Source organism: Rana temporaria, chromosome 11, assembly GCF_905171775.1.
Source record: "Rana temporaria chromosome 11, aRanTem1.1, whole genome shotgun sequence".
In the NCBI taxonomy this organism is placed as follows: Eukaryota; Metazoa; Chordata; class Amphibia; order Anura; family Ranidae; genus Rana; species Rana temporaria.
Genome location: NC_053499.1, coordinates 62,655,458 through 62,677,432, shown reverse-complemented (window position 1 = coordinate 62,677,432; position 21,975 = coordinate 62,655,458). Strand labels below are relative to the sequence as shown.

General features: G+C 42.9%; 1 protein-coding gene across 5 annotated transcripts in view; it reads left to right on the top strand.

Moving 5' to 3' along the window:
• Positions 1 to 21,975, top strand: part of CHD9 (chromodomain helicase DNA binding protein 9) — a 289,270-nt gene that overhangs the window by 37,109 nt on the left and 230,186 nt on the right. For all 5 annotated transcript variants that reach the window (XM_040328665.1, XM_040328668.1, XM_040328667.1 and 2 more), the window contains exon 2: positions 4,448 to 5,974. In XM_040328665.1, coding sequence (XP_040184599.1) covers positions 4,565 to 5,974 — 1,410 coding nt within the window. In that variant the 5' untranslated portion in view covers positions 4,448 to 4,564. The remainder of the gene's footprint in view (positions 1 to 4,447; positions 5,975 to 21,975) is intronic.

Sequence of the window (21,975 nt, the reverse complement as noted above, 5' to 3'; positions counted from 1 at the left end):
TTATGAAATTAATCGACCAGTAACATAATGGGGTTAAAAAAACGAAAATTAGCCCTTCATAGTACAAAAAAGCAAATCGCTACTGTAAATATTACTTTCACTGTCCCACAGTAAAAAAAAAAATTAACCCCTTACAGTAGCGATTTATTTGCTCTTTTTGTACTTATTGTTTTTTTAACCCCATTATGTTACTAAACCTCTCAGGCCCGGGTTCACACCTCCATCCATGATTTTTTATTTTTTTTCAGCTGCTGCGTATTTGGAAAGGGCAAGGACTTCTTAATGCAAAAAAGTGCTATTTTTTTTTTGGTTCAATATACTTCAATGGAGAAGCTGCAGAAAAGCATGTAATGTGTCTTTGTGGCAATTTGTGTTTTGTAATCTGCCCAACAACAAATTGGCCCCAAAAAATAAAAAAATGATATAGATATATATATATATATCTATATCTATATGTGTGTGTGTGTGTGTGTGTATATGTATGTATATATATATGTATGTATATGTATGTATGTATATATATATATATATATGTATGTATATATATATATATATATATATATATATATATATATATGTATATATATATATCTCTATCTATCTATCTCTATTTAAGGCTATTATCCGATTAATCGAAATAATAATCGGCCAACTAATCGATTATGAAAATAATCGTTAGTTGCAGCCCTAAAGTGGTTGTAAACCTTACAACACACTTTTTGCTACAGGTAAGCCTATAATAGGATATCCCCTGTATTTGCATGTGCTGATGTAATCGTGCTGTTGCTTTCAGTGACTGTGCCGTTACCGGCGGCTCCGGCCAATCACAGCGCCGGAGCCATGATACCCAGAAGTAACTCGGATGACGTCGCTGGCTGGTGCTGTGTCGGGCACCGCAGCCTGGGCTTCAATCCCAGGTGAGTATTACATAATGAGCTAGTATGCTATGCATACTAGCTCATAATGCCTTTTGTCTTGCAGGTGTTTTTTTTTTTTTTTTTTTTTTACAAAGTGGGTTTAAAACTGCTTTAAGGTAAACTAGAAAAGCTACAATTTCTGGGGAAATTGTGAAGTGTTCTTGCCTCTACCAGTAGTCTACAACTGGAGTGGGCGGAGTTACTGGGTGGAGTGACTTGAGTAACTGGAAACTGTGTAAATCCATAAGAAAAAGTTGAAGAAACGTGCAGATTGTTCCCGATTTGGTGTGCTATGCAAGAACACTTAATAATATATATGTGGATTGGTTGCTATGGACTGGTTGCTATGAAGGGTTTCTGTGGACCTGTTATGGACTGGTTGCTATGGACGTTTGCTATGGATATGTTTCAGTTTAGATATTGCCCTTCGAATTTAAAGGTGGCTAGATTGTAGTTTCAATGGATGGCGTGAGTTGCAAACAAATAGTTTTCACAATATGACCATCAGGTCACAATATGACCGGGAATTCGGTTGGCTGCTAAATGTTCAGAAGTCGGTGTTGGTACCGTCTCAGCGCCTGGAATACCTGGGGATTCAGTCGGACAACGCCATGGCTGTGGCGTATATCAATCATCAAGGGGGCACACGGAGCTTGGCTGCAGCGGTGGAAGTCGCTCACATCCTCCGGATGTTCCGTGGTGCCTGCCACTGTGAGAGGATCTTTTATCGCAGGGTCCTATCTTTCATCCTGCTTTAAAGTTGTTGGCTTTAACGGTGTGGCTATTGAGAGCCAGGTGCTGAGGGACCGGTGTCTGTTGGATTCGGTAATCTCAACAATGCTGCAAGCGCGGAAGTCTACTTCCCGGAAGATTTACCATCGTACGTGGAAGGCTTGCATCTCTATGTGTGAGGAGATGTATTGGCACTGTTCTTACAGCGTGGAGTGGATCAGGCTCTCGCCTCAAGTACGATTTAAGGGGCAGATTTTGGCCTTGGCTGTTTTCTTTCAGCGGCGCACTCCCTGGTGCGTACGTTTGTGCAGGGGGTTTGGCATGTGACCCCTCCTGTGCTTCCTCCACTGCCTCCGTGGGGCTTGAATTTAGTCCTCTCGGTGCTTCAAAAGCCTCCGTGAGGGCATTAGGGAATTCCCTTTATTGACTCTGTCCCAGAAGGTGTTTTTTCTGGTGGCAATTACATCGATCAGACGGGTGTCTGAATTGACGGCCTTGTCTTGCAAGGCTCCCTATTTGGTCATGGGTGATGTGTTGGGTTTGCGCCAGACATAGCGTTTTCTTTGATGGCCAAAAAGTTAAATTTTAGTCCTCATCAGACCCGAGCACCTTCCTCCATACATTTTGGGAGTCTCCCACATGCCTTTTTGCAAACTTAAAACGTGCCATTTTGTTGCTGAAAGTAATGGCTTTCTTCTGGCTACTCTGCCATAAAGCCCAACTCTATGGCTTGTACGGCTTATTGTCGTCCTATGTACAGATACTCCAGTCTCTGCTGTGGAACTCTGCAGCTCCTCCAGGGTTACCTTGGGTCTCTGTGCTGCCTCTCTGATTAATGCCCTCCTTGCCCGGTCTGTGAGTTTTGCTGTGTGGCCGTCTCTTGGCAGGTTTGCTGTTGTGCCATGTTCTTTCCATTTGGTTATTATTTTATTTTTATTTTTTTCATAACCTAACCCTGACTTGTACTTCTCAACAACATTACTTGTTTGGAGAGTTCCTTGGTCTTCATGGCAGTGTTTGGTTAGTTGTGCCTCCTTGCTTAAGCATGCAGCCTCTGGGGCCTTTCAAAAAGGTGTGTGTGTGTGTGTGTGTGTGTGTGTGTGTGTTTTATATGTAATGACAGATCATGTGACACTTAGATTGCACACAGGTCTGAAGGTAATTGGTTGCACCAGAGCTTTTTATGGGCTTCATAACAAAGGGGGTGAATATATACGCACATGCCAATTATCAGTTTTTTATTTCTGAAAAATTGTTTTATGTATATATTTTTCTAATTTTACTTCACCAATTTAGACTATTGTGTTCTGATCCATCACATATACTGTATTTATTGGCGTATAACACTCACTCTTTTACCCTGAAAATAGAGGGTAAACTGTGCCTGCGTGTTATACGCAGGGGGCTGTGGAAAGTTTTTCTTTCCTGGAACTTCCCTCTTAAATTTAGGGTGCGTGTTATATGCCGATAAATACGGTAATTCAGATTAAAAAAACATGTAACAAAATACGTAAAAAGAACAAGGGGGGTGAATACTTTTGCAAGGCACTGTAGGCGTGAAACAAGTTTTATGCTGGCCATACATGTATTGATTTTTGGATGAGAATATTCATACGAAAAATCTTTGTACATTCGCTGAAGGAAAGAATGTAATTTTGAAAATTTCACTTGCTTTTACCATTGTTTTAAAAACTTTAATGTAATTTCTGAACGAAAACCACATACACTGTCTGAAAATTCCTTTGACCAAGACGTTTTCTATTTTGTTCCTTATGCCGCGTACACGCGATCATTTTTTGGCATGTAGAAAAAACAAAGTTTTTTTCAACTTCATCATTAAAACGATGTTGCCCACACACCATCGTTTTTGAAAAAATGCTCTAGCAAAGCGCGGTGACGTACGACGGCACTATAAAGGGGAAGTTCCATGCGGATGACGCCACCCTTGGGGCTGCTTTAGCTGATTCCGTGTTAGTAAAAGACGATTTGCGCTTTTCTGTCTGTTACAGCGTGATGAATGTGCTTATCCATTATGAACGGTAGTTTTACCAGAACGAGCGCTCCCATCTCATAACTTGCTTCTGAGCATGCACCGGTTTTTAACGCCGTTTTAGCCCACACGATCATTTTTTACAACCCGGAAAACGACATTGTTTAAAACGTTGTTAAAAAATGCAGCATGTTCGAACAAAAAAAAATCAGAACCCGAAAAATGATGTGAAGCCCACACACATCATCATTTTAAATAAAAGCATTTTTAAAACAACGTTTTTTTCATGCCGAAAAATGATCGTGTGTACGCGGCATTAGAATTTTCCTATCACTGTGGTAGAAAAGAACGCCGACCCAACGAATGATTAGAAAATCAAACAAACGTTCTTAAAATTATTTATTTTTTATTTTTTGAAGGAAGACATTGTTTTTGTATGGCCAGCATATAATATATATACTTTTATCTCGTTATACAGGGTGGCTGGTCTTGTATGTGTCCAAATAACTTTGCTCTCTGCACAGCCTACAGTATGTGCAGCACAGCAATGATGGCTCTTCTATCTTTACAAGGTAGTATCAGAGTTTACACTTGGCATTTGTTTCTCAAAGAGTGGACCTAGATCCTTTGTGGCCATTAGGGGATCTGTTTGAATTAAGGTTGTTATACCCAGAGTCAAGCTTTAATCGAAAGATTTTTGTAAATCAGAGATGTTGGCAAATGTATATGTGAGAGATTTTTATTCATTGCATAGATATGAATTCACATCCATATACATACTTATCTTTTTTTCTTTCTTTTCTTTTAGGATATTCCATTATGTAACCATGTTTAATATCCCATTTGGAGGAACCACACCACCATGGCTTGGGTCGTGAAGTAAAGTATTTTCAATAAAGTGCTTATAGAATCGAAGCCTATCAATATGACTGATCCGATGATGGATTTTTTTGATGACACACACCTATTTGATGAAACATTGGGCTTATCTGATGATGCATTTGCTCAGCATGATGCAGTGTCCTTGGTTGATGAATTAAACCTTGGAGCAGAGTTTGAACCGCTCCATGTCGATTCTTTAAATCATGTGCCGGATTCTCAAACGCACCAGAAAATCAGTGAGTTTGATGCACTCAGTCAGTTTGATTCTATTAAGTTACATCCAGTAAACCAGTCTTACAGTAGCCCAGTTGAGAGTGTCCTGTCTCCAAGATCACAATTCAGCTGCTCTCCAATACATCCACCAAGTCAAGGGAATGGTATATTTTCTGATGATGGAAGCCCCATGTGGGGCCACCAAACTGCCACAAGTATTCCAAGTCAAAATGGCTCCCCATTCCATCAACATGGACACACTCAGACTATGCAGCAAAGTAAAGGATATGTAACGCACCATGATTTTGCCTTGTTTCAGGCCAGTGAACAGCAGAGGGTCTCAGCACCACAGCCACAGCACAATAGGCACAGTATCACTGCGTGCCAGGAGACCCTGACCCAACAAAAAAACTTCATAGATATTAATGTTTCTTTGCCACATAGGACTTCTAATGCTCAGCACACACCAATGGTTAATCATACAAATTTACAAGAGTCTTTACCTTTAGAACAATTTTCTCAATCAGCGGCATCATTGCACTTTTGTAGCAACCCTATTGGGACACAACACGAGAGTACGTTTGATAGCCACTCTCCAGCACCATGTTCTGTGAATGCTACAGCACCATTTTCAGCTCATTATCCTTTCTCTAACAACCACCTTAATCACGGCACGCATTCTTTGTCCGATTTTACTGAAAGCCCAGGATTTCCAGAATTAGGAACTAAGCAGGAACCTAGTCATCATGTCCTCAACCCTAGTGAACAATTGCATTCTAATGATTTCCACATGGTGCATTCTTCACATTCTCAGGGTAACTACAATGGAACAAAAATGTCTCCAATGACCATCAGCTTTCCATCCCAAGATGGTTCTTCTGTTCGGTTGAGTCACTTTAATGATCATATGGAGAGTAATGGCTTTTCACCTTTGGAAGACAACCTGTTGCAGCAAGTAAATGCACAAACAGAACCATTCACAGGGCTTGATCCAGAGGATTTGCTACAGGAAGATTTACTGCCGCACTTTGATGATGCAGCCTATGTCCAAGAGCGCTCAAATTCACACCAAGCTGTGATCGAGCACCCTGACAACATGGCCCACAGTGAACAGCATCCCATGAGTGTTCCCAATGACCTTATAAACTCGCAGCGACTAAGCCAGCATAATCCCTGGAGCTCCACAGCATGTAATCATCTCAGTCTGATTGATCGACAACACGTGACTTCCCAAGGAAAGGTAGTATGTTTTCATACTTTTTGTATGGGCTTCCGTGTTCTAATATGAGAGCTGCCATTCCTGAATTATTTCTAAAGTTTCAGAACTAGAGAGACATCTAAAGTACCTTTTAAGCTGGTCATACATTATACAATTTTCTTATTCAATTTCCTTTTAGATTTCCCATAGATTTAACTATGTAGTGCAAGGATCTGCTTGATTGCATACAAATTGAAAGGGTTTCTGTTTGACCTCCATATGGTTTTGGATAATCTAAAGGAAAATTTGTACAAGAAGATTGTATAATGTATGGCCAGCCTTAAAGCCTGATTTGCATTTTCAGTTGAAATTGGCTAAATACATTGCAGGTGCGTGGAAACAAAAGGTTAAAGCAGGGGTGCTCAACCTGTGGCCCTCGACCTCAAATCAGGGAAGCGCATTGCCTGGAGTCGGCAACTCATTGACCATGATCTGGGCTTTTCGACCCGCCACCCCAGAGCATCAGAGTACATGGAGCAGACAGCAGAGGAAGCTGGCTGACATGGAGAGAGCAGGAGCCGCATAAGCCGATGCTTCTTATGTTGTGCCGACTCCTGTCCCAGCTCCTCCTCCTCTCCCTTCCCCCGGTATTCAGCAGCTGCAGGAGGAAAATGTTTATTATGCTATTCAAAATAATACATTTGAAATTCTGGACCATTTCATTTTATTGTGACCCTCGACCAATTACCAAATCGCTAAAGTGCCACTTGCTCTTCAAAAGGTTGAGCACCCCTGGGTTAAAGGATAAGTTCACATTTTTTTTTTTTTAAATGCATATTATTTTCCAGGTAAAAAAAAATGTGCATTTTATTTTTTGTTGCAGGATCCTGAAAATTATTGCACCAATAATCAGCAGATCACTGGTGCCATGCCGGTCTCCTGAAGATCTGTCAGTGTATCGGCTTGCTTGTATCTGGTACAAGGAAGCCGATACATGCTGACAGGAAGAATGAATGAACTACCACAGCGCTGTGGTAGTTAATTAAAAACTGCAAGCCGACAGCCGCAAAGGTCCATGTAGTTTTCTATTCACAGGACAATGTGAATGAGTTGCGCTGCCAGGCGGGTAGAGCCCCGTTCTGCTTTTTTTTTTTTTTTTTTATTGTGACAGCTAGCGGGAGGAAGAAGATCCTGCTAGCTGTCAAATCTGGGAGGTGCAGGGGGCCGGACCGTTCATAACATGTTAATATTACACCCGAATATGGATGTAACACATAACCCGTTACAAATGGTGATTTATCCTTTTAAAGGCCAAGTTTACCTGTGGTCAGTGGATCAATGGATTGAGGTGCAATGTCGGGCTCCTGCAGACACATCCTCCAGCTTAAAAGCTGCCGGAAGAGTCAGTTGACCAAGCTAATTATCATACGTGTAGTCCACCGAGAACTAAAAGTCCAATTTTAAATGCAACAATGTCTGCAAGGGAGAGGATCTCTGGGTAGGGGTGCACCCTTATTTTGGGTGTAACATATTCTAAAGGTAAACCTTTTAAGGCTTGTTTGTCGTCTTTGGGAAACAGTCCGGGTAGAAAAGCCTCTGCCCCCCCCCCCCCCCCCTACAGCATCCTGGCAAGGGACAGGCTCTTCTACAAAGGTTGTGGCTGCTTTGTCATAGTTGGCGTCCCCTTTTTTAATTCACCTGGAATGCATATACAGTGAGGGAAAAAAGTATTTGATCCCCTGCTGATTCTGTACGTTTGCCCTCGGACAAAGAAAAGACCAAAATATAATTTTAATGGTAGGTTTAATTTAACAGTAAGAGACAAAAATATCCAGAAAAGCGCATTTCAAAAAGTTATACAGTAAATTGATTTGCATTTTATTGAGTGAAATAAGTATTTGACCCCTATGCAAAGCATGACTTGGTACTTGGTGGCAAATCCGTTGTTGGCAATCGTAGAGGTCAGACTTTTCTTGTAGTTGGCCACCAGGTCTATACACATCTCCTGTCAGAGGAGAGGAGACCGATGGTGTGTTCCCAGTACAGAGGAACGCCGATCAGTCTCCTCCCCTTGTGAGTCCCCGCCCCCCTACAGTTAGAATCACTCCCTAGGATACACATTTAAACCCTTGATCGCACCCTAGTGTTAACCCCTTCACTGCCGGTCACATTTATACAGTAATCAGTGCATTTTTATAGCACTGATCGCTGTATAAATGTGAATGGTCCCAAAATGGTGTCAAAAGTGTCTGATCTTTCCGCCGCAATGTCACAGTCGCAATAAAACCGCAGAGGTGATCAAATACCACCAAAAGAAAGCTCTATTTGTGGGAAAAAAGGACGTACATTTTGTTTGGGTACAACGTTGCACCACCGCGCAATTGTCAAAGTGCGACAGCATTGAAAACTAAAAATTGCCCTGGGCAGGAAGGTAGTAAAAATGCCCTGTATTAGTAAGAGGTTAAGGTTTTGAGGCTGACTTATGGTAACTCGAACCTTCAGCTCCGTTCACATATTTTCATATTTTGGGATTAAGGGCTGGAGACTGGCTAGGCCACACCAGGACTTTAATGTGCTTCTTCTTGAGCCACTTCTTTGCTGCCTTGACCATGTGTTTTGGGTCATTGTCATACTGCAATACCCATCTTCAATGCTTTGGCTGAGGGAAGGAGGTTCTCGCCTAAAATTTGCCGGTACATTGCGCTGTGCATTTTTATTTTTTTTGCAGTGAAGTTGTCCTGTCCCCTTAGCAGAAAAACGGCCCCAAGGCATAATGTTTCCACCTCCGTGTTTGACAGAGGGGATGGTGTTCTTGGGGTCATAAGCAGCATTCCTCCTCCTCCTCCAAACACGGTGAGTTGAGTTGATGCCAAAGAGCTCGATTTTGGTCTCATCTGATCACAACACTTTCATCCAGTTCTCCTCTGAATCATTCAGATGTTCATTAGCAAACTTCAGACGAGCCTGTACATGTGCTTTCTTGAGCAGCGGGACCTTGCGGGCGCTGCAGGATTTCAGTTCTGCATGGTAGAGGTGGACCGATTATATGGGCTGATATCTGGCCATTTTGGAGATATCGGCATTGGCCGATTTTTTTATTATCCAAATTGGGCTATTTAACACTGACCTCGTGTCCATGTTCCTCCTCCCTTCTCCACACTGTCAGAGCAGCGTGGGCGCTGTGTGAAACTGACATGTAAAAGAATGCAGAGAGAGAGAAGCTGTCAAAATTGAGCATTGATGTCGGTGTGGACGGGACCTGTGGGCGGGACCCAGCAGCTATCCAACACCAGCCGATGGGATCTGGGTGGGCCCCTACATGTATGACCAGCTCCCTTTCTTAAACAGCGCAATCATTGGCTGGTGTTGGATAGCTGCTGGGTCCCACCCACCCCCGAAAATGCCGCTGAATTTGACAGCTCCTCTTTCTCTCTGCATTTCGTTACATGTCAGTTTCACACACAGTTACACTATCGGCTCAGTGTGAAACCTTCCAGTGCCACCTGCCAGTGCCAACCACTGCCACTTGCCAGTGGCACCTGCCAGTAACAATTAGTGCCATCTGACAATCAGTGCCACTTGCCAGTGGCACCTGCCAGAGCCAACCGGTGCAATCTGTACTGAGAACATCAAGTGTGTGGTAAAGTGACAGGAGCAAGCAGGGGGGGAGTGGAGTGGGTGAGTTTTATGAGACTAAAATATCGGCCGCAAAAATCGTCATCATATATCGTTCATCGGCCGCCTCGATTTCTAAATATCGTCATCGGCCAGAGAAAAACCCATATCGGTCGACCTCTAGTTTAGATGCACCGTGGTGTATTTTTGATACATTTAGATGCAATCAGGTGTATTTTTGATGCATTTATTTACTCTCTGGTGTATTTTTACGTGTTTAGATGCTCTGTGGTTTATATTAGTTTATATTGGATGCACACTGGTGTATTTTTTTTTGCATTTAGATGCTCTCTGGTTTATTATTGATGTGTGTAGATGCACTCTAGTGTATTTTTTATGCATTTAGATTAAATGTTGGACGATAATTTTTTCACATCACATATATTAATATTATTCACATTCGGACGATTAAATCCCGCTGTTTTTCCTCCCCACACTCCATTGGCAGAGTGGCACTTGACAGAGCCACTGAGTGTGTGAAATTGACATGCAGAGAGAGAGGAGCTGTCAGAATTCAGGTTGCTGTTGGGGGTGGGCGGTACCCAGCAGCTATCAAACACAAGCCAATGGGATGGAATCTGGGTGGGCTGCTACGTGTATGTGGCCTGCCCCCTTTCTTAAGCAGCCTAATCATTGACTGGTGTTTGATAGTTGCTGGGTTCTGCCCACCCCGGGCCCCGCCCACCCTGACATCACCGCTGAATTTTAACAGCTGGTCTCTCTCTGCATTCAGTTACATAGCCGATATAGTGTAACTGTGTGAAACTGACCTAAGTTTGAAACCTGCTAGTGCCAGTCAGTGCCACCTGCCAGTGCCATATGCCACTTGCCAGTGCCAATCAGTGTTGCCTGCCAGAAAAAAAATCGGCCTGCCTGGGACAGGCATCATATATCGCCTGTCCCATTAGTGCTTAGTGACTATGGTCCCAGCTGTCATTTATTTTAGGTTTCTTCCATTTGCGAATAATCGCACCAACTGTTGTCACCCTCTCACCAAGTTGCTTGGCGATGGTCTTGTAGCCCATTTTAGCCATGTGTAGTTCTACAATCTTGTCCCTGGCAACCCTGGACAGCTCTTTGGTCTTGGCCATGGTGGAGAGATTGGAATCTGATTGATTTGCTTCTGTGGACAGGTGTCTTTTATACAGGTAACAAACTAAAATTAGGAGCACTCCCTTTAAGAGAGTGCTCCTAGCCTCAGCTTGTTACCTGTATAGTAGACACCTGGGAGCCAGAAATCTTGCTGTTTTGATAGGGGATCAAATACTTATTTAATTCATTAAAATGCAAATGAGTTTTTGAAATGTTTTTTTTTTTTTTTTTTTTTTTTTTTTCTGAATTTTGTCTTTCTGTCTCTCACTGTTAAAATAAACCATTCAAATATTATAGACTGATAATTTCTTGGTCAATGGGTAAATGTGCAAAATCAGCAGGGTAGCAAATACATTTTCTCCTCGCTATTGCTAAGTTAAATTGGTAAATGGTAAATAAAGGAACTCCCGCGCTGTCTCAAGTTAACTCTAGGGGGCACTGCTGCAAGACACCTGTGGGTCTAATTCAAAGAAACTTGTGAAAATGTAAATAAGGGGGTAATGTCTGCGCTGTGAATGAACAATGAAGGTTAATGGCTGTCTTAGAGCCAGAGAAAATATATTTTTTTTTTTAATAAATAAAAATATAAGGTGAATAAAAAATCTACCACAATAAAACTGTGAAACAAATACCAAGTGAATATGTGATACACTTAATAGATCAGCACAAACAAATGCAAGAAGCTGTAACCAGTGCATGTAATGAACACACAATCCAAATAAAGTCCAAAAAACATAGAAATCCAAAACTTGAGACAAATGTCTAAAAGTTTTTATGTGATAGTGTCTCCCACCACCAGTAAATGAAGTGTTGTGTACACACACAATCCTTGTGAGATTCGTCAATGATACACCTCTGTGTCTGCAAGCAGCTCACCTCACTGCTGTAAGATACACAGAAAACGCAGACCACAGAGTGTAGACATAGATGGTATATAATATATGGCACGATGTGGTAGTCTCCTTTCTGTTGCTGAAGTCCTCTCATAAGCAGTTATACGCCATACATGGAGATGCAAAGAAACGGAGAACAATCATAGCGTACTTCGGACAAGGAACCACAATGGGACAGATGGCAATCTCACACAGTTGCACTCGCTTGTATTAAATAAGCGTTGGCAATACTCCACGAACGCTGAGTTCGTAAGCCCTCAGTCAGTGTGTGGGTCTGATCTAGTCCCCTTCTGTTTCCAGATCGTCACTTAGATGGATACTCGGTGGATGGTAAGGGTACTAAAAGAATAGGCATACATAGCGTAATCCCGTTGGGCAAACATTTATTATAAAATAGTTAAAAACTCACATTTGGTAGATAAAAGTATGTGCAAAGTGTCCACAAGCGCCGTGCTCGTCTTCCTGCTGTCAGGGAGTGGTGTACCTAATTCTCCAATCCGACGCGTATCGTCACATCATGACTATGCCTTATGAAATCACGTGATGCGACGATACGCTTCGGATTGGAGCATTAGATACCCCACTTCCTGACAGTAGGAAAAGAGCACGGTGCTCGTGGGTTGTCCTCCTCCGGTCCCCCCCTTGTCTCTGATCTGTCAGAATGGAGAGCGTAGAAAGGAGACGGTATATATGTCATTTACCGGCTGTTTCCTTTTCTGAATGAACAGAGTCAGTGATTACTGACTCTCTCCATTCATAACTGAGCATTGTAAACTGTGTTTACGATGCTTCAGTTTATGAATGAACAGGAGCCGCTGTCTCTTGTCCATTCATCTTCGGTGCAACTGAGGCTTACAGAGAAGGGGACTGGGAAATCTGTGTCCTTTGTTCATTTCCCTGTCTCAAAAGGCAGATGTCAGCCCTGATATCTCGCCAAAGCCACCCCCCAACAGGGCTGATTAAAAAAAAAAAAAGAATTGTAATAAATATTAGGTTAAATTGTAAGAATAATAAAAAACAAACAAAAGAAAAAAAAACACCGACACCATCCACCCCTCTCCCCCAGTGCCCAAAAAAAGAAAACATTGTAAAAAAAATAATAATAATAAAAATAAACTAAAACAAAAAAACTACTGACACAGTCCACGCCTCATCAGTGTCACCTATCAGTGCTGCATATTGGTGCCTCCTCATCAGTGCCGCCTCTTCAGTGCCCATTCGTGTTGCTTATTAGTTCCTCCTCTTCAGTGCAATCAGTGCTGCGTATTAGTGGCACTTTCACATGACAGTAAAAAAAAGTATCGATAATCGGTATAGGCGAGTACTTTGGGGGGGGGGATATCTGTACTTGTACTCGGTCTTAAAAAAGTGGTATCGGTACAACCCTAGCTCGAACGTTGGTGTAGATCAGCGTATTATCTTCTTTTACAGGGGATTTATTTTCACTGCAGGTTTGCTTTTATAGGAATGCACTAAGAACATGGCAGGGCTTACTTCAGTAATCATTTTCCATTGGTTGACAAATTGAATGCTTGATCAGTGTTCGCTGCATCTACAATGTTTAGCAACCCAGATAAGTTCTCGTTTCACACATTTCACTGTACTTTTTTCTTTCAAATGAATGACTTGCTGATAATCCACAAAATGATCATGCCTAGAATTATTCTACTTATTTTTTTTCTGTTATGATTACTTTCATTATGTACAATTCTGTTATTGTGTGATCACTTTATGGTACCATGAACTGCAAAACCAATTGTCAGAGGTGTCACAAGCAGCCAGCTCTATACTGATTACCATTAGTTGCCATAGTATCCAGCCAAAGGCTTTCATTACCAAACCTACTATAGAATAAAATGACCTCTGATTGGCTATTATAGCAGAATGTCAACTTTAAGTCTACTGTTTCACAATACCCTTGTTCATTTCCTGCACTATGAGGATGGCTGGAGTCCATTTTTATTACCTAAAACCTTCAGTTACTGAAATGTTTTTCTTTTTTTCTAATATTGCATATTTTTGCTTTTACATGGTGATTTTGCGACAGTGTACCAATAATTATTGCAAATTAATGAATGTGGCTGTGATGAGGGTCTGGGATAAGGCCCCATTGTTTTGCCCGTCTACAACCATTCTTGGAGTCTTTAAAGTGGAGGTTCACCCGCAAATAACATTTAACCTTAGATTCCTGCTCATTTTGTCTAGGGGAATCGGCTAGTTTTTTTTAAATCAAGCTGTACTTACCGTTTTAGAGATGCATCTTCTCCGCCGCTTCCGGGTATGGGCTGCGGGACTGGGCGTTCCTATTTTGATTGACAGTCTTCCGACAGGCTTCCGACGGTCGCATCCATTGCGTCACGATTTTCCGAAAGTAGCCGAACGTCAGTGCGCAGGCGCAGTATAGAGCCGCACCGACATTCGGCTTCTTTCGGCTACTCGTGACGCGATGGATGCGACCGTCGGAAGCCTGTCAATCAAAATAGGAATGCCATCAATTGGTGGGGTTCATTTGTGAATACAGTAAAACCGTGCAGCCACAGTGTTCATTTACAGTACATGTTCCAGTTGAGCTGCTTCACACTCTTAAAGGGGTGGTTCCCCTAAAAATAAACTTTTGACATCGCATTTAGCAAATAAATTACAATTAGAATCGGCTTGTTTTATTTAAAAAATACCTCCGTACGTATCGTTTCCTATATTCGGTCCCACCGCCACTTCCGGGTACGATGCAGGCGGTGGGCGTTCCTAATTGATGGACAGGCATCCGACCGACGCATCCATCGCGTCACAAGATGCCGAAAAAAGCCGAACGTCGGTGCGCATGCGCCGTATAGAGCCGCACCGACGTTCGGCTTTTTTCGGCATCTCGTGACGCGATGGATGCGTCGGTCGGATGCCTGTCCATCAATTAGGAACGCCCACCGCCTGCATCGTACCCGGAAGTGGCGGTGGGACCGAATATAGGAAACGATACGTACGGAGGTATTTTTTAAATAAAACAAGCCGATTCTAATTGTAATTAATTTGCTAAATGTGATGTCAAAAGTTTATTTTTAGGGGAACCACCCCTTTAAGATGGAGCTGAAAGTTTGTCGTAAATTCCAATCCTATGGTTATGAAATGAGCTCCCTTTCCTGTAACAACATCTTTATCAGGTTTTTTTGCCGGTTCAGCATCTTTGCCCATCTCGACTGGCTGACTGGGAGGACATACAGTGCCTTGTGTGCACATGCGAGTTCATCCCAGCATCTAGGCATGTCAAGAATGTACACTGGGGTTCCGTAAGCACCCTCCGTGCACAATGTAAAGAAGTTTGCAAGTGGCAGGTAAGAAACTTTTGATGCAGAAGAGACATATGTCTTTTAGGCAATAGTACGCCTTCCTGCTAGCAATTTTTCTCTATAAAGTTTTTTGCTTTAGGGCTCATTCACATACAACTTGAAGAGCCCTTTGTTTACTTTTCTGTCCTAGCGCTGAGCTACATGCAGGCAGCCCATGCTAGCGAGTGGAATACGCATTGGCTGTACAAACCCACCCACAACAGCAAAGTCTGACAGGTGCACGACCCTCAACTGAGGGTGAGTACATACAGTGGATGTGTGTCCATTAACTCAGATGGGCTGCCTGCATGCAGCTCTGTGCTAGGACAGACAAGTAAAAAAGGGCCAGGGTAGATTTAGGACCTGTTTACATCAGCTGCTGTAGGACTGCATTGGGCAGCTATTCCAATGCAAAATACTTTGTCTCCTGCCTGTTCAGTACTCACATTAGTGGTGAGGTGTTGTACATTGAAAAAAAAGTACAGCCGATCACCCACACTTGCAATGCCGGCGCGGCAGAGAGGAGGAAGAGGAGAAAATCGAAGGTTCGGGTAGCCGCATTGCTGGACTGTGGGACAGGTGAGAGTCAGTTTATTAAAAGTCGGCAGCTACTGACTTTTTAATGGGTGGAACTCCACTTTAATATATTGTGTTTGTTATTGAAAATATGAACCTGAATTGGTTTTAAATACTTTTATGCTGCATTCACACCTGAGCATATCGGTTTCAGGCGTAAAGTTGCGTGTGTTTACTGCATATTTAATTCATTTTTCCAGTGTTTTTTCTTTTTTTTTTTTTGCCACAAATTTGTACAGGTCAAAAGTTCACCAATGTAAAAAGCAGAACAACGCATGTAATCTGCCCAAAAAGAAGCTTGTGTACTTTTTGAGCTTCAGGCGACAGAAGGCTCAGATTAAATGAATAAGATTTTGCTTGTTGGGTGTTTTTGAACTTTTGAGATGAGTGTTTTACGAACCGGAAACGCTCAGGTTACGTCCTGTTCATTTATTTGTGAAATGCTAATTTAGTGGAAGTAAACTTCCATCAATAAATTTTACCTATAGGTAAAGCTTACCTACAGGTAGTGTAAATATATTTACTGTACATGCAGCCATTGACATTACTGGTGCATGCGCTCTGAAGGAACGCCCACCCGTGCTGTTCCTTCAGAGCCTTGTGCCGCGAACAGCGGCTTCTGCATGCGCGAGAATGATATCATCAATTTCTGCCCACTCACAGAGACTGAGTCTGCGACCCCGAAGCAAGACGGGTGTAGGTGCAAGCAGCCTCCAGTGACATCGCTGGAATACCTGTTTTTTAAAAAAATTGTCCAGCGGTTTACAACTGCTTTAAGGTTTTACCAGCTTACCTAGTCTGCACCCACCTATATCATATCCTCATGAATGATGCATAAAGTACAGTCTGAAAGATCCTTAATTTTTATGGAAGCAGAACTTTTCTTTCCAGTCATTTTGCCTGAGACAATAGCAAGAGAGATGACCCACCTATAGGAAAATGCAGACAAGCGGGTCTAAAATGTCTATCCCTATTCTTTATTATCGTCCATTGAGGGACACAGAAGCAGTCAGGTTGTACTGACGTTGACCGTAGATTGGTTATTTACCGTAATTTATATTTGATTCCTCCATTCATATTAGTTGCTAGTTGCTGTAGGTTAGGGAGGTCAGTTTCAGCACCAAAGGTTCTCTTAGATCAGGGTTTGACAAATTTGCTTGGAATCTAGGAGCCAGCTAAAAAAGTTAGGAGCAAAAAAACGCACCCCGTCCCGCCAAGCTTGCGCGCAGAAGCGAACGCATACGTGAGTAGCGCCCGCATATGTAAACGGTATTCAAACCACACATGTGAGGTATCACCGCGATTGGTAGAGCGAGAGCAATAATTCAAAACATGTAACCTGTAGAATTTTTCAAATGTCGCCTGTGGAGATTTTAAAGGGTAAAAGTTTGTCGCCATTTTGAAGCGTGACATGTTGGGCATCAATTTACTCGGCGTAACATTATCTTTCATAATATAAAAAACAAATTGGTCTAACTTTACTGTTGTCTTATTTTTTAATTAAAAAAAGTGTGTTCCCCCCCCCCCCCCCCCCCAAAAAAAGTGCGCTTGTAAGACCGCTGCGCAAATACGGTGTGACAGACAGTATTGCAACGTCCGCCATTTTATTCCCTAGGGCAGGGGTCTCCAAACTTTTCAAACCAAGGGCCAGTTTATTGACCTTCAGACTTTAGGAGGGCCAGATTGTGGCCAGGGGGGGCAGAAAATGTCCTGGGGCCAACATCAGTGAGAATATATATGGCCTCAAGGTTTGTGGTCAGTAGGAGGAGGAGACTTGCTTCTATTAGTAATGGGAATAGTATACCCTCATTGGTATCAGTGGAAGAAATAGTGCCCACTTTTTGGTGTCAGTGTGAGGAATAGTGCCTCAAATCGGTGAAAGCAATAGTGCCCCAAAGGCCGGATAAAGGCTAGCAAAGGGCCACATCTGGCCCTCGGGCCACAGTTTGGAGACCCCTGCTCTAGGGTGTTAGAATAAAAAATATATATAATGTTTGGGGATTCTAATTAGTGGGAAGGAGATGGCAGTGAAATAACACATTAGAACTTCTGTTTTTTGCTACTTGTAATGTAACCTGTAATGCCAACGGCCACCACAAGATGGCCACTCCTAGATTCCTTCTGCAGGCCTCAGCTTCCTTCTGTGAAGGCCGCAAAGCCGCAGCCTCAATTACCGGCTGGCCCGCCCCGGCTGGTAATTAAGGCAGTGGCTTTGCGGCCTTCTGCAGTCCTCAGCTTCCTTCTGTGAAGGCTGTGAAGGCTGCAAAGCCGCGGCCTCATTTACCGGCGGGCGCGGGACCGCCGCGATCGTGCCCCGCGCCGGCTGGTAATTGAGGCTGCCGCTATTGCGGCCTTCTGCAGCCCTAAGCTTCCCCAGGTGCCAGGTCACAATTTCTTGTCGCAATTGCGACCTGGCGCCCAGATTTTGTCGAGGCCTGTCTTAGATCATTATTAGGTTGGATACCGGGAAAGAAAAAAGTTAAGCTAATCCTTGTATAACCCCCCAATTCTAGTCACCGTGCATCAGTTTTTTATATAATTATAATAATATAATATTCTAGGACAGGTATCCCTATATGGCAGCCCGTGGTCCAGAGCTTAGGGGGTACAGTAATGTGAATTGGGGCAGAGATACAATGTAAATTATGAGGACAGAGCTGTGAGGGAATGGTAATGTGATGGGGGAGGGAGGGCAGGGCTGAAAGGGCTACAGTGTGAATGAGGGGACAGAGCCGATTTCGTTGGCTTCAGCGGTATGAGTTTGTGACGAAGTGCAGCCCCTTTTCACTTTGGGCCTACTTTTCCATTACATGCATAGAGGACCATCTTGCTGCACCAAGTGACCTGAACCCATACTCCCCCCTACTCCCATACTCCTCTGCTCCCCTTAATATCAATTTAAAGCCCTCAAAACATTATATATCTTCAGAAACGGAGACACTGCAGAATAATTTGTTGGAAGTTCCAGTTTTTTTCACACAATATAAAGTTTTTCAAGCTCAAATTTTCAACTAAAGTAAATTTTAGGGCACGAAAATGCAATCGGTTATCCTGTCTTTGATAAACTATAAACGATGTGGTTGTGTTGAGCAAATGGATGCCTTAAAATTGTGTGCCCCATGACATTTTCCATAGGCAATGCTTTGAAAGCCCCTACAGATCACCAGTTGGAGTTAAATGGGAATAATGGCCCAGGATTATTGTATCAATTTTGTTTGGGAGCCACGTTGCACGACCGCGCAAATGTCAGTTAAAGCGACGCAGTGCCAAATCTCAAAAAATGGCCCCGTCATTGGGCAGCCAAATCCACTGGGGCTGAAGTGGTTAAAATCAAATGTATAAAAATGTATATGTTCCAAAAACGACATTGATTTCTCCAAAGCTTCTGCAGCTTTCAGAGCTGAAGATGAATCTATGATTGTCCCTAGCATGATGGCATAATATGTTCGGTTTTCTGCAAGATCGTCCTTGGCTTTCTTTACTGATACTGGGTGAGAGCGTGTTTCACTGACAGTTTGCATAGGAAGCCTGTTCAGTGTATACCTGAAAGAGGAATTCATCTGCCATGTTTAAGTAGTATCACAAGACCAGGATCTAAGGCATGTGACAGTGTGGAGGTATCCCTGAATAAAACAGTAGATTCAGCATAAGTGGTCCTTTTTTTTTTTATTTATTTTTTTTGATCCACTTTTAATTAGACTTGGTCCCCTTTACACTGGGGCGGGAGGTGCGGTGGCGGTAAATCGCCGCTATTTTTTGTGACGCTTTACTGTCGGAATTGCGGCGGTATTCGGCCGCTAGCGGCGCGGTTTTACACCCCGCTAGCAGCCGAAAAAGAGTTAATACCTACCTGCAGTTTGGTAATGGCGGTGATCTGCGATTTTCAGTGAGACTGCGACATTGCAGTAAACAGATCGGACACTTTTGACACTATTTTGGGACCAGTGACATTTACACAGCGATTTGTGCTATAAAAATGCACTGATTACTGTGTAAATGTCACTGGCAGGGAATGGGTTAAATGTGTTCCCTGGGAGGTGTTTCTAACTGGGGGGATGGGACTGACTGAAGGAGGAGCGAGATCTCTGTTCCTAATTACTAGGGGTGTAACGGATCGTCACCGATCCGTGATCCGAACGGGCCACCCCGTTCGGATCGGCACACCCCGCGATCCGCGGAGCGCTCCGGAGCCTAGGCCTAGGAAAGTCCCCGGCTTCGGCCTAGCTCCGGAGCGGCGGCCAGTCTGCTTGCCAGAGCCCAGCGTGACACGCCTCCCCGGGGAGGCATGTCACGCTGTGCACTGGGCTCTAGCAAGCTGAATGGGAATGTTAGCAGTGAAGCACTGGTGTGAGAGGAGGGGGGGGAAAGGGGGAAAAAAGAGCACAATAGCAATTCACAGGGGTGGATTAAAGAGGAAGCAGGTGAGGCTGTTTGGGACTTAAAGTACAATCTTGATGTTTTTACAGCAAAAAAAAAATTATATATATATATATATATATATATATATATATATATATATATATATATATATATACATTTTGCTGTAAAAACATCAAGATTGTACTTTAAGTCCCAAACAGCCTCACCTGCTTCCTCTTTAATCCACCCCTGTGAATTGTTATTGTGCTCTTTTTTCGGATCAGCAAAAAAAAAAAAAAAAAAAAGGTTCCTTTTTTTTAATTGGTCCAAAAAAAAAATATATATTATTTTATTATATATATATATATATATATATATATATATATATATTTTTTTTTTTGGACCAATGAAAAAACGGACCCTTTTTTTTATTTTTTTTTTGCTGATCCGAAAATGATCCGATCCGTGACTCCTGATCCGAGGATCGATCCGATCCGTGAGTTTTTTGATCCGTTGCACCCCTACTAATTACTAGGAACAGCAGATCTGTCTCTCCTCCCCTATCAGAATGGGGATCTGTCTGTTTACATTGACAGTTCCCCGTTCTGGCTCTCTGTGGAGCGATCTTGGGTGGCCGGCTGACACTGCGGCCACACACAGGTCCTTTTTTACTCCTATATACATGTATAGAGCCATGACAGGTCCTCTTTATATTCCTACATACATGTATTGAGCCAAGACACGTCCTTTTACACTCCTGTACACATGTGTAGAGCCCTGACGGGTCCTTTTAAACTCCTATGTACATGTATGGAGCCATGATCGGTCCTCTTTATATTCCTACATACATGTATAGAGCCAGGACAGGTCCTCTTTATACTTATATATATATATATATATATATATATATACACGTATAGTGCCATGACCGTTATACTCCTATACATGAATAGAGCCATGACAGGTCCTCTTTATACTTATATATATATATATATATATATATATATACACGTCTATTGCCATGACCGTTATACTTTTATACATGAATAGAGCCATGACAGGTCCTCTTTATATTCCTACATACATGTATAGAGCCAGGACAGGTCCTCTTTATATTCCTACATACATGTATAGAGCCAGGACAGGTCCTCTTTATACTTGTATATACACGTATAGTGCCATGACCGTTATACTCCTATACATGAATAGAGCCATGACATGTCCTTTTACACATGTATTGAGCCATGACATGTCCTTTTACATATGTATAGAGCCATGACATGTCCTCTCTATACTTGTATATACACGTATAGTGCCATGACTGGTCCTCTTTATACTCCTATACATGAATACAGCCATAACAGGTACTTTTTATTGAGCCATGACAGGTCCTCTTAAGTTATCATGATAAAAAATGATATCCTTTTGGTGGGCGTGATTTTTTATTTTTTTTGGGGGGTGGGGCAGCATTTAATTCTTGGTACCAGGCAGCACAATGTCTTAGGCCGGTGATCTGCTGTGCTGGTTCCAGGTATCACGGAAGTTCCAGCGCATGCGCGAACTGATGCGCAGAGATGGTTCCAGCCATCGGGAAAGTTCCTTCAAGCACTGCGCAGGTGCAAACTTGCTGACGGAAATCCCCGAACGGCGGCTGGCATTCAAGGCGACGTGGACTTAGAGGAAAGTGGCCAGTTGGCCTCACGTCCTCGCTGCGCTCGGACGGCTCGATTCGCTCGCTCGGCCTCCTGGCTCTTTTTTTAACATCCTCCAATCCACGGGGATGTTAAAGAATGAGCCTGGATGCCGGGCGAGGTTCGGGGATTTCCGTCGGGAAGTTTGCGCCTGCGCAGTCAGTGGAGGAACTTCCCCCATAGGGGAACATTGAGGACAAGTCACTGGCACTGATGGCCGTAGTGATCCAATGAATAGTAGTAGCCAGATTACCCGCTCTCCCCCCACACAAATAAACGATTCCAAAACTTACAGGGGAGAGGCAGACAAGCTGAACATTAAAGTAAGATCTCAGTAAAGTCTTTAAACAAGCAGACTTCATACTAAAAATCCACAAAAATCGTTATAGGGCATTGTGGTTTGCAAAGATCAAGATACCACAAAAAGGTCTATAGAA